Source organism: Pteropus alecto, unplaced genomic scaffold, assembly GCF_000325575.1.
Source record: "Pteropus alecto unplaced genomic scaffold, ASM32557v1 scaffold190, whole genome shotgun sequence".
Classification (NCBI taxonomy): Eukaryota; Metazoa; Chordata; class Mammalia; order Chiroptera; family Pteropodidae; genus Pteropus; species Pteropus alecto.
In genome coordinates this window covers 4804488-4816855 of record NW_006430462.1, presented here as the reverse complement: position 1 = coordinate 4816855, position 12368 = coordinate 4804488, and the positions used below count along the sequence as shown (strand labels likewise).

The window sequence follows — 12368 nt, the reverse complement described above, 5'->3', positions numbered from 1 at the left end:
TGGAGGAGGAGGCAGGGGTGGTGCTGACTTGAGAGGGGCCCAAAAGCCTTGCAGGGGTCGAGGGACCTAGGGTTGCCCGGGGTGGGCCATCCTGGAGCCCAGCAGCCATAGGAGAATCGGATGTGAACTTGCGCACGCGGTCCCGGACGGAGCAAGCCCGCTGGAAAGGGGAAGGTCCACTGGCGAGGGGGTTGGGCTCTAGAAGGACAGGAGGGCTGTCAGTAGTTAGGTGGGACAGGGACTGCCCAGAGGTTCGGTAGTGGAAATAGGCAATACCTTGGTTCTGGGCCGGCTGGCGGGGGCTGAGCACGGACAGGGAGCGTTGGCAGGGACGGAGTCCAGCTAGGTCTGGCAGTATGGGGAGGCGGTAGCAGCCATGTGGGGGAAGAGAAAGGAGAATGGTCCTTTCATAGTCCTTTCCTCCACACTTTCTCAGCCTCCAACCCCTTCCTGCACCCCAACCTCCTTAGCCTCCCCAGCCCATCCTGTACCTCCCATAGCACCGGGCCTCCCCACTTAGTTGCATCTCTTACAGGCCCCCCTTTTCCCTCTTGCACTGACCCCAGGATGGCTTGGACACTCTTGGGGGCTGGCACTAGGCTTGGGCTGGAGGAAGGGTGCCCGTATCCTCCCTGCCAGTGGGGATGGGGGACACCCCCCCTGTCCAGCACTGCCCACAGCTCCAGCTGGGAGATGGGCGCACTCCCTTATTGGGGAAAAGAATGTGCCTGAGGCCTGTTGCCTTTCAAGGCTGCAGGGAGGCCTCTGGCCATAGTTGGGGGGGGTGGGGGGGGACACCTCAGGGGCAGTGGGAGGAGTGTCAGGGACTGACTGGACCTGAGCAGGCTAGAACTCTCTAGGCACAAGATCCCATTTTCCAGGAAGGGAAAGGGAGGCCTGGGGAAGGGACGGCAGATGCCTGTAGCTACCCTTGCTGAGACTCTCACCTGTTCTCTTTGTGTTGGAGGGACCTCTGGTGGGGTCTTGGGCAGCAGGGGGCTCTATGGGGCCAGGCAGGAGCTGCAGGGGAGACATGGCATGGGCAGGGCCTGACTCCCAGACCAAGGAGCTCATCTGCCTGGTATCCCTCCCCAACATCCAGACTCACCTTGTTGACCTCTGGCCCTTCAGTGCTGGGGGATGATGGAGGCTCTTGGGGCTCAGGGCTTGTAGCCCTGGGTGGGCTAGGGGGTGACTTAGGGCTGCCCAGAGCCTCGGAAGCAGGGCACTGGGCCTTGGCAGATTCCAGTGGAGGCTCAGGAGAAGCAGTGGTGGGTGAACTGTCAGGTGAGGCAGGTGAGCTGGATGTGCTCTCAGGTGGAGCCTGCAGCAGGAACGTCACTGTGGTCACATCCCGACTGGTGACCTCAGGGGTTGGGGTCGGCTCTGGGACCTCTGTCTGCTGCTCTTGTCTCTCTGGCTCCAGCACCTGTGGGGTACTCAGGATTTGGCCAAGGCTCTCCAGGCTGGCAGGTGCTCAGGGCAGGGCATGCAAAGCAGAGAGGCTAGGCATAGCTTCCCATGGGCACACCTGTACAATCATGGGCACTGGCGTACCATGGGTAGTCTCTGAGGCTCACTTCCTAAGCTTTTGGTACCACCTAGTCAAGGACAGTTCAGAGAGGACCAGATCCTAATGCCAGAGGCTGGGGACAGCAGGAGACCTGCTGGGGACTCCCAAACTTAATAGATCCCTAGAGCAGAGGACACTGATCCTTGCAGGGAGGGTGGGTGTCCTGCCAGGGACCCAGCGGCCTCTGCTGGCCGCTTAGGGGACCTGCACAGCCTGACCTTTCACCCACACGCCTTGGAGAGCAGAGTCTACTCTATGAACAGTGCTCCACAACTCAGCTGGGCCTGACACACAGGCCTCGTAAGCCAAGGTAAGGATGTGGGCTCTCTGGAGGGTGAGAGGCAGCTGCAGGATGGGTTTTAGCTGACACACAGGCCTCGTAAGCCAAGGTAAGGATGTGGAGCTAAAACCCTCTGGAGGGCGAGAGGCAGCTGCAGGATGGGTTTTAGCCGGGGAGGTACCAGGGTTGGATTTGCATTTCAGAGAGATCCCCATCTGCTGAGTGGAGACTTGACGGTGGTGTGGAGGTGGAAGGTAGGCATGGAGGTGGGGAGGCCAGCAGGGAGCTCAAGAAGGGTGGTGATGGGAGATGGACAGGAACCTGGGTGCAGTATAGACAGGCTGGCTTTGAGGGGAAGGCCTAGGTATAGATAACTCTGAAGTGGGGGACATGTGGCCAGAGGTTGCTTGGGAGAGTGGGCAGAGGCCTGAGATAGAGCCCAAGTGTCCCCCAAATACAGCTGGGGAGGCCCTTCTTAGTAAAATACCAGTCTAGCAAAAACAGGTACTCTGTGCTGCTGGCATCCATGGGCAGAGGACACTGGGCCACCCTTTCACCTTGTCCACACCTCTTACCTCATACCGTTCCAGCCTGTGTGCTGCCCGCCCCTTGCTGTCCTCTCTTGAGCCACTGTTAGGATGCCCACTGCACAACTTTCCAGCCAAGGCGGCAGCTGAAAGGGAAGGGAAAAGTGTCAAGTGAGTGGCTGGGAGGTACTATGGGCAACATGGGCAGGGATGGGGCCAGGGCTGGGCACATACCCTCAATCTCCTGGGCCCGTACACGGCGGATGGCGGCCCGGATCAGCTTGCGTTCCTCATACTCACCAGCACCACGCAGCTGTGGGTGAGAGGCAGGCCACGGGTATTGGGCTGTGGAGCGTAGGTCTTCACCTGCCCTTCCCCCATCCCCTGCCCTGGCCTGGGCCTCACCAGTGAGGTCAGCTCCTCCACATCACTCATGGACTCCAGCTGCCCCGCCAGCCGTGCCAGAGCAGCCTGCTGCTCGGCCTCCCGTTGCTGTGAGCTGCAGGGACATCATACCTATAATCCCCACTGCCATGGCCAGGTCACAGATGTGGACTGAGGGCAGGGGCCAGGACAGGGTACCCAGAACCTTAGCAGAGGGGCATGTACCTGTGCGTACCCTCTGGCTACACAGTGGTCCATGCATACCCATGGATGTGAGCACTAACAGCACACTCTCAGACATGCTGTCCACACGGGTGCGGCCAGGACACCACAAGTGGCATGTGGTCTGTGCCCACAAACATCCCTGTGCATTCCAAACGCGTGCCTGTACTGTCATTTGCACACCCAAGTGGGCAGCAGACACACCTGTGCTTTTTCCTGTCTGCACAACGTGAGCTAAGCCCTGGCAATACTCCCCTCACCTGCCATGTCCACCCCTCTACCCCACACTCACTGCAGCCAGTTCTCCTTGTTGTCCTGCCGCTCAGCACGGAAGCGCTTGGATGCCAGGGCCTCCTCTTCTCGCTCCAGCTCCTGCCGCTGCAACTCCCGGATGGCAGAGCGGATGCGCCGCCGCTCTGCCAGATCTGCTGTGACCTCCAACTGTGGGGTAGGTGGGCAGGTCATTTTGGCTACCAGTGGCAGAGGGCGGGGACCAGCTGCCCACAGCTCAGCCTGTGGCACAATGAGTGGTCTGTCTCCACTCCCCCTGCCCTCAGGCCGTCATGTGCCTGCCCGCCCACCCACCCAGAGTCTCGGGGGAGACCCAGCTCATACAGACAGGGCTTCTGGATAGTCCACCGTGGTTCACAGATTGGGCAGCCACCAAATGCCAACCAGTGCCAGGTGCCAAATGCCAAGCCAGGCACTCCTTGCTTTGATTTGGCTCCTGCCTCTCTGAGCCCTTCATCAAACCTCTGAGAGCCAGGGAATCATGGGAGGAGGAGAAGAGAGGCCATCCTATGGAGCTCTAACAGTGTGCCTGGAGAGGGAAGGGTGATGCAGGCAGCTGGAGGCCACCCTGTGAGCAAGGGAGACTCCCATGGTCTAGTCCCAAAGCACCACAGCCCTGCTTGGGGTTGGCAGTCTCACACGCATTGGATATATGGAAAAACTGAGGCCAGGGCAGGTGCTCAGGAGTCCTAGCTCCCCTCCTGGCTGGGGGTTATTGTTTCCCTTGCACTGGCCTGGCCCTAGCCACCATCAAAAGGATGAAGGAACCAGGGCCCAGGGTGGGAGAGCTAATCCCCCAGATGGATAAGGTGGCTACACTAAGGTTCACCATGGGTATTCATGGAGTATGAGTGCTCCCACAGACTTCTTAGCCCCTCGGGGTGGCTGGTTTAACCAGGTCGAGGAAAGAGAACCTTCTTTGGGCTGAATCAGCCAATCCTGTTGCTCCCCCTACACCTCCACCCCCACGGCACCTCTCTGGCTCATGGGAGAGAGGACTACCCCAGGGACCCTAGGAAAATAATGGCGGAGATAAGCCTCTGGTGTGGGTCTGAGCCCCACCTCCAAATCATTTAGGGGTAGGGCCCCTTCCTTGTTAGCCTCCTCCCCTTCATTCCTTCCTGCTCCGTGAGGGAGCCAGGTAGCGGGTGGGGGATAGGTTTCAACGGGGAGTGTGGGCTGGCCCAAATCCACCATGAGTTCACTTGTCCTAGTCTGAAGAGAGTAGAGAGAGCCCTGGAGGACAGAGTCTTTTCAGGTCCCTTCAGGCTCCACATTCCTGAGGAGCTATGGGAGGGTCTAGTCTAGACCTGATTAGGTGGTCAGAAGCATGTCCTTAATCTCCCTGTGTCTTGGTTTGCTCATTTTCCAGATTGGGACAATGACCCCCACCTCAGGTCAGTGGGTGGGGATGAGGGCAGTGACTTGGGTATCACCCCCTGGCCCCACTACATAGCTGTGACTGCAGTAAGCATCACCCTCCTATTTATTCCAGCTACTCAGGAGGAGGGAGAGGCCAGGGCAAATGAGTACAAGATATGGAGGCATCAGTAACATTTACTGAGAATCTGTATGCCAGATCCTGTACTAAGCCTCCCATTTGTCCTAACGTCATAGGAACTCTGTGACTTTATTACTCCCATTTGACAGATAAGAAAACAGGCTCAGGGAAGAGAAGGGATTTGCTCTTGGTCAAATGACCCAAGCCTAGATTTGAATCAGGTCTCTCTGATTCCAGGGTCTGTCCTGGGCTGAGGATAGCTCTGTTGCTGGGGTCCGTCTACATCGGTGGGTACCTCAAGAACCTTGGCACTGTGCTGGGGACCCCATCTAGCCTGGACAAGAAATACCTATAAAAGGTGTAAGGGGGGCCTATTATAGCCGAGGCAGGGAGAATGAGGCTTACTTTCCCACCTCCTAGTCCTAGCCTTGCCTCAGGCCCAGAGCTCTCTGTGATACACTAGGAGATAGGGGGGCCTGAGGGGACAGCTGGCCCAGCCCTCTCTGTGCAGAGGTAAAGAGGAGGCTCAGACATGTAGTAACTAGCTCTTTGTCTTCTGGGTCACCTTTCCCAATGCCCTGGGCTTGAGAGATGGGGTCTTTATCCCTGGAAAAACCCTGATATGGGAACTTGGCCACCTCAAAACCCATGGGAGCCTAAGTGTCCCCATCTGAAAAATGGGAGCCACTGATTCTCCCCAAAGTGGGTGGGGTAGGGCTGAGGGATGGACAATCTCATTCCACTGGTCACCCTCCACCATGACCCTTCTCTTGGGCATGGAGGCAAAGATTCGCCCACAGTGTCCCTGCTGTGTATCCTGTGTTCCCTGCCCTATCAGGTCCCACCGCAATGTGTGGAGGGGGCTGTGGGAGGGAGGGAAGGAAGTACAAAGAGCCATTGTCCACCAGGGGGAAGGGGAAAGGGATGGGGCGGTTTCCGAAACTGACCAGTGAAATTCTCTCGGGAGGAAAGAGGGCGCTTCCGCCTCCTAAGGGCCGGGCCTCCGGTTACTTTCTGTTCTTGTTGCTGGGGGCATCTCACAGGCACTGGCGTCTCTCTGGGCCTCAGTCTCCCCACCAACACAACGCTAAGTCCCAGCTCCTCCAGTTAAGTAAAGGAGACCAGCTGACAGTGGAGCGAAGCCTCGCCAGGGGGCGCTGAAGGCCCGCGGGCTTCGGAACCGCCGACCCTTCCAAGGCCTCGCCGATGCAGCCCCACGCTAGGCGCCTATGGGGGGGCTGGGGGTGCCAGACCGGAAGCCCCGGGCTACAGAGAGGAAATCGAGGTTCATAGAACTGAAGCAGCTTTCGAAGGTCGCCCAGCTAGAGAGTGTCAGAGTTCGAACCCTAACTTGAACCTGGAACGGAGGCTAAGAGCCACGCGGCGTGCATGTCCCTAGGTGCCCCATCCCACACAGCCCCCGCCTGTCCTCAGGAATGTGCAAGAGCCGAGGCCGGAAGCGGCTACCCGGATCCCCGAATCCGCGCGACGGTGGGGCGCGGGTCAGCTTTTCCTTATAAGGCCCGGCCCCACGGGGAGGAGCCTGGCTTGGGACGCCCCCATTTCTGCCACGAGACCGGCCCGCACGCAGGACAAGACTCTTGGCAGTGCCTGGGCCAAGTAATGGCCGGGACCAGGTGGCGGAGGAGCCGGGCCAGGATGGGAAGGACCTCGTGCAGCTTTACGGTCCCGGGATGAGAGGCGGGGTCTTATTAATCCTTCCCTAGGGAGCGGGGCGGGGGGTGGGCAGACTACAACTACGGCTTAGGTTTCTCTGAAAACACTCTCCTAGAGCCCAAATCCTTCGTTGGGTTGGGGGTGGTGGCTGGAGAACCATGAGCCTCACAGGGAATCCCTAGAGATGGGCATGCATGGAGACCTGGCTTTCTCTCTGGAACACTCTGCTTCTGTTTGTTACCTGTTAGGATTTTCACTTACTGAGCAGAGGTCGAGCTGACCTTTAGAAACCCAACCCATCCCCTCCAGGCTGCACATGGCCGGTTATGGCAGAGGCAGACATTCAGAGAGTCTAAGGTGCTGGTCTAAGGACATACAGACCTAGTGCCTTGTTGGTAGGTCATGGCAGTGGCTGCGCACTGCCCAGTGACTGGGCTGGGCTGGGCTGGTTGGTTCCAGCTCCTGCTTCTGGAGGAATGGTGAGGGGGTGGGGTGTTTCACTTGTCTTCTCCTAGGGAAGGTAAATTTTTAATTCTTTCCCCTGGACAAGGGTCAGGAGCTGGGGCTCTGGTCCTTCATCTAGTTCAGCTGCTCCCTGCCCTTGCCTGTCCTGTGGTGTTGCCCTTAGCTGCTTTGTACATGCTAGCGGGGTGGGGGACTAAGTGTTAGATAGGGCACTCAAGAAGAAGCTGGGGAAAGGGAATAGAGTGGGCCTGCCCTTCCACCTCAAGATCTGGGTCCATGCCTCATTCCATCTCCATGCCAACTCTAGGACCTAAATATTAGGTTCACACACATCTCCCCTCCCATTTTACAGGTAAAGAAACAGGCTCAGAATGGAAAACAGACTATAAGTCACAGAGTTTATGAGGGCTCTTCTGGCCTTGACTTACTCAGGACTCTTGGTTCTCCATGGCCCCCTTTGGAGTTTGTTTGGATCCTGGCACACAATTCTTAGCTGGGGGCCCTTGGGCAGGTGATTTCACCTATCTGAGGGACAGTGTCCTCCTGGCTCTCGGAGGTGCTGTGATCATTTTGTGAGATGGTATGCCCAGCATCCAGCCTTCACCCTGCTGTGCCTGGTATTATTTAATCATTGGGCCAGCCTCCAGGGGTGGGCACTGCCCAGCCTGTTGCTTGGGAGAGGCACATCTAGTCTCCCCACACCTGCAGTGCCTGCACATGCGTGAGATTTTAGCAGTTACTGTTTAAACAGGTGGTGGCAGTGGGGGGTTGGGAAGGACCGGAAGTTAGCACCCAGAATGGACAGGCATATGCCACTGGGGCCTCTGCATCAGCCATGCAGAACAGGCCTAGCCCTGTTGCCCTAAGCCTTCCTCCTGCCCCCTCCCCCATTACCTCCTCTTGTCAGCTGAGAGGTGGCCTAGAAGGCCTTGCCTCTCTGGCCTGGCTTGCCTGTCCTTACAGTGGGGGTGATGGGGCTACTTACCAGCTTCCGCAGGGCTCCCTCGTCCAGACCAGCTAAGGCCTCGTCCGCCATCTCCCTGGCCTGTAGCTCCGTCGGTCCCCTCCTGGTGAGATCCCCAGTGCTCGTGGCACCTAATACCAGCTCAAGGAATTCTGCAGGGGACAGACATGAGTCAGGCCAGCTGAGGCCTCTAGAAACCACTGGCACTTGGGCTCTGTGCCTCAGTTTCCCCCTCTAACCCATGGTCATTCATTGATGTCCCATCTTTGCTACCTGTGATGTGGTTCCTGGCTGGGAGTTGCCCTCTACTCTAGGGTAATGTAGTGGAATACAAACCAAGAGTCCTTGGTTCTAGCCCAGACAACTCAACTGCAAGACTGCTGTGTGGCCTAAATTGGGCCCTCGCCCTAAGCCTCAAATAGGGAGGGTAGGAACCTGGATTGAGAAGCTGGGCCCCAGCAAGGCCTATCCAAGCTGTGCTCACCACCAGGGGGTGCCCATCAGACTCCACAGCTTCTTGCCCCACCCACCTATCCTGGAGGGCCAGCCCAGCCCCATCCACCCTGAAAGCTCAGTGTTTGGCTTTAGGCTGAGCCCACATCAAAGTCCTTGAAGCCACTGCCACTCTCATTCCCCCAGGTGATTTAAGTCTTGGAGGTTAATACCCAGTCTTCCAATTCTTGAGAACAGCCCTCTGTACACACCCCTCTCCACTCCTCCCCTTTCTGCCTTCCCCTTGATGCCAAGTGCCCTGACCCCATGAAGCAAGGTGTCCAGGCACCCAGCTCCTTTTGCCAATTCACGCATTGAGGATTCAATTCCCCAGCTGGAAGGGCCTTCAGAAGCTGACCCATCCAACCTGTGGACTTAGGCAAACAGGATTGGAGAGGATCAGAGATTTGTCACAGGGGGAAGGAGGATCCCAAAGACCTAGAGGGCAGAGATGGATTTAATCAAAATCTTGGCCACCTCTGGCTTCTGAAGCCCCCTTTAAAAGTGCCCCCCAGGGGCTCAGGAGAGCCCCTCTTGCCCCATTAGTACCCATCAAAATGGCCCCCTAAAACCTGGCCCAGCCTCTCAGTGCAGCTCCTTCCTTCCTTCTGCAGCTCTAATGTCTTTCTGGAATTCGAGGGCCCACAGCCTGACATGCCATAAGTGTTCAATTAATATATGGTGACTGAAATGGCTCCAGATTACCCTGTTCTTGTCGATTCATCCCTCAGTCATCCCTTTCCCCTCCCCAGAACAATCACTTGTTGAGTCACCCAGTCTGGTGAATGGGTCTGGGGGAATCCTAATTCAAACAGTTGGGTTTCATTGGACCCTGCCTGTCTAAGTTGCTGCTTGCTTTTCCCATCCCTGTAGTCCCAGACAGATGTTAACTTCCCAACCTCCCTCTGTAGGGGTTCTTGCTTCTGATCTACCTGCGTTGGGAAAACACCCCTAAGAGTGTAACTCAACAATCACCCGACTTAGGTTTTGTGGTCACTGAGTTCCTCCAAGTCTTCTGAGGGGCAAGGGTCCCCAATCCATAATCTAAAACCTCCAGCGGACGGTAGGAAGTTTCTTTTCCCCAACACATTCCCGCCGCTGCCTCACTCGTCTCATGGCTCCCTGTCACAGTCTTGGTTTCCCCGAGATTGTGGGAGGCCTCAAGAGGAATATGGGAACTTCCCCAGGGTATCCGCCCCAACATACTAGAACCCCTGGGGGTTGTGGAACCTCCAGGTCTCAGAACCTTATCCCATGGTTTAGAGCCCTCGTGGATGAGTGGGGGCTACCAAGTCTACGAGTCCTAGAATCCTTGCCCAGATATCCGGGTTCCACTCCCCGACCCGTCTAAGGTTCTGGTGCCGCCCGGAGGCCCACACACCCACCTCTCAGTATGGCCCGCCGTCGCGCGTAGGCTCAGGTTAGGTCGCTTGGAATCCGACAGGACTACGAACGGTCAGGAAGAAGGCGCGGTGACAGGGATCCCAGACTGTCTCAGCAACCGTCCCCGGGATTCTGGAAGCACCGCCCGTCCAGCCGCGCCAGCAGCCCCACCGACCCCACCCCTCACCGCCACGCCAGCCAATCCCCGGGAGGGGCCCGCCCACTCTCGTGTCCCATTGGGAAAATTCAATTTGACGGCCTCGCCCCTCGCGGACCTGAGTTGTAGGGGATTGTAGTCCGGGGACTACTGCTTCAGTGTCCTTGGCTGTTCGGGTGGGCATCGGCAGGAGGACGTAGATTTGCACCAAAGTCCAGGAGGGCGCCCAAAGCCCGGGTAAGTGGCCCGGGATCGTCGGAGTAGCAGAGTCTTCCGGATAGCCCCTCTCCGCCCTCCTCTTTGTTCATGAGACCATGTCCCCTCCCCCGACTCCTCCCCCTCTTCGCCTCAGTGGCGGTTTTGGCGGTCGTTCCCAGGCTGCTTTCGGGCGCACTTGGTCGGTGCCACCTCAGAGCAGAGACTACCTTGACCCCTATGTTGGAGCATCTCAAGGACCATCTCAGATGGAGCTGCATCAGTCACCCAGCACCCGTTCCTCAGCCGACACACCTTTGCACAAACATTGCCCTCATCTGTCATGCTTCTCCCTTCCAAGCCCCTCAGGGTCAGCCTCTTGGAGCGCTGGAGTCCTAAAATGGGAATACGGAGTCCAGACTTTCATTCAACAAATGGAGGAAATTGAGGCCCAGAGAGAGCCACCATGACCAAGGCAACACAAGGAATTAGCCAAATAGCTCAGACCTACTGAGGAAAGACACTCCATCTTTCCTGCTTGAGGCCGGGAGCCTCCTACACACAGGTCTCCATGGAGACCAAAGGGAGTTGGAGCCTGGGAGGTGGGTTCTGGAGTCCTGTCTGTTAAATAAAAATAATATCAACTCATTTATTTTGTACTTGCCAAGTAGCAGGCATATAATTCTTATAACGACCATTTGAGCCCAGGGTTACTGTCCCATTTTACAGTTAAGGATAACAGCTGATAGGTAGTGGAACTGTGATTCATACCAGCACCTTTTGAGTCCAGAATCTGTACTTTTAACCACTATGATGGGTTGTGGGGAAGTGGTTTCAGCCTGTTGCTCCCAGCAAAGCCCCTCAGCCCCACCGTCCATATTCTCTGTGGCCACCCACCTTATTCCCTCACCTTACCCCCAACTAGAGAGAGGGCCAGTATACACTCTGAGACTCTTTTAAAGGTATCATTTCATTCCTACATCCATAAGAGGTGGTCCCATTTTACATATGGGAAATCAAGGCACAGAAAGTCACACGGGAGGAGGAGCAAACAGCCCAATTTGGAGGCTATATTTCGAGGTCCCCTTCTCCCGGGCAGGCCCACCTAGTACCTCTTTATAAGACCTAGAGGCCATCTTATTCTTTAGAACGAGAATCAGCTACCCCCAAGGTCAAGTCGCTCCAGCTTCAAACTTCGCGCGTCCTTGGAACAACCGGTTGGGGAGGGGCACACCTAGGCCTCCTGGGATGCTTAGGACCTGACCTGTCTGAGTGGCGGCTCCCGGCGCCAATGAATGGCCTGCTTCATTCTAGCTCCGCTCCCTCAGGCGGAACCACTCAGGTGAGTCTCTGCATACCGATTTGACGTGTCGCACACTCGCTGAAGAGTTCTTGGCTGTACCCAAGAGATACGTGGGTCCCTCCCCGCCGCAAGCCCTCAGGGCTGGGATCCTCCTATTTGCCTACCTCTTACCTTTCCTCCCAGTAGGAGGCGGGGCGGGATAGTGGTAGTGGTGGTGACCACGCAAAGATCAAAGGGCAACCCCTTGCGCTGCGGGGAGCTTCCAGCCATAGCCCAGGAGTGCGTAAACATTCCGTGAGGTGGGTCCTGGCCGTTTATTGAGCACCCATTGAATGTCAGACACACAGTTTGTCCTATTGCAAGTTGACCACTGTGCAAGGTAAGTATTACTGGGATTCTATAGAGGAGGAAGCTGAAGCTCTGGAAGGTGAAGGCACCTGGGGCTGGTAATGGCTTTCGAACCTGAGTGGGATTTTGCCCATGTCAAAGCCCCTTTGGAATCCGACAGGACTACTCTACCTTGCTGCCTCTAGGATGAAGGAAATCCTGGAAGATTCCTCGAAGGTGGTGATATGCGAACTGATCCTTGAGGAAGAGTGAAAAGAAATTCACCCCCACAGAAAAGAGGAGGAAAGGCATGGAAGGGCATTTGTGGCAGAAGAACAGTGTGAGTAGAGGCTGAGAGGTTTGTAAATGGGAAAAGGAGGAGAGATAGGGTGTGGATGGAGCAGGAAATGGAGGTAGGGGTGGTCCCATCTGTGAAGCCCCCTGAATGACAGATGAGCAGGGTGAACAGATCTTGATGACACTAGAGAGGCCTGAGTCTGTCCATCTGTAAAAGAAGGGGAATGGATTGGATTGGCTCACTTCAGGTCCTCCTAAGGCTAGGCGCTATAATAGGAAGGGTCCAGATTCCTCCAGGTCCAACCCTGATTTGGCAGAGTGGGGAACGGC

At 56.7% G+C, this 12368-nt stretch overlaps 1 protein-coding gene and 1 long non-coding RNA gene across 3 annotated transcripts in view; one reads left to right on the top strand and one right to left on the bottom strand.

Annotated features, from left to right (window-relative positions):
• Positions 1–9918, bottom strand: part of SMTN (smoothelin) — a 22202-nt gene extending 12284 nt beyond the window's left edge. The window contains exons 1-10 of one of the 2 annotated variants that reach the window (XM_025047655.1): positions 9762–9918; positions 7906–8036; positions 3279–3427; positions 2786–2879; positions 2615–2693; positions 2429–2526; positions 1109–1429; positions 948–1020; positions 277–348; positions 1–198 (exon numbers count right to left, since the gene is read on the bottom strand). The exon at positions 1–198 is cut by the window's left edge and continues 360 nt beyond it. In XM_025047655.1, coding sequence (XP_024903423.1) covers positions 1–198; positions 277–348; positions 948–1020; positions 1109–1429; positions 2429–2526; positions 2615–2693; positions 2786–2879; positions 3279–3427; positions 7906–7956 — 1135 coding nt within the window. In that variant the 5' untranslated portion in view covers positions 7957–8036; positions 9762–9918. Of the gene's footprint in view, positions 199–276; positions 349–947; positions 1021–1108; positions 1430–2428; positions 2527–2614; positions 2694–2785; positions 2880–3278; positions 3428–7905; positions 8037–9761 lie in introns of those variants that run through there. The other variant, XM_025047657.1, reaches the window with a different exon arrangement.
• Positions 9919–9957: 39 nt separating this feature from the next.
• Positions 9958–10759, top strand: LOC112480847. Its single transcript, XR_003046773.1, has 2 exons — positions 9958–10153; positions 10473–10759. It is a non-coding gene; the product is annotated as an uncharacterized LOC112480847 (long non-coding RNA).
• Positions 10760–12368: the final 1609 nt, after the last annotated feature.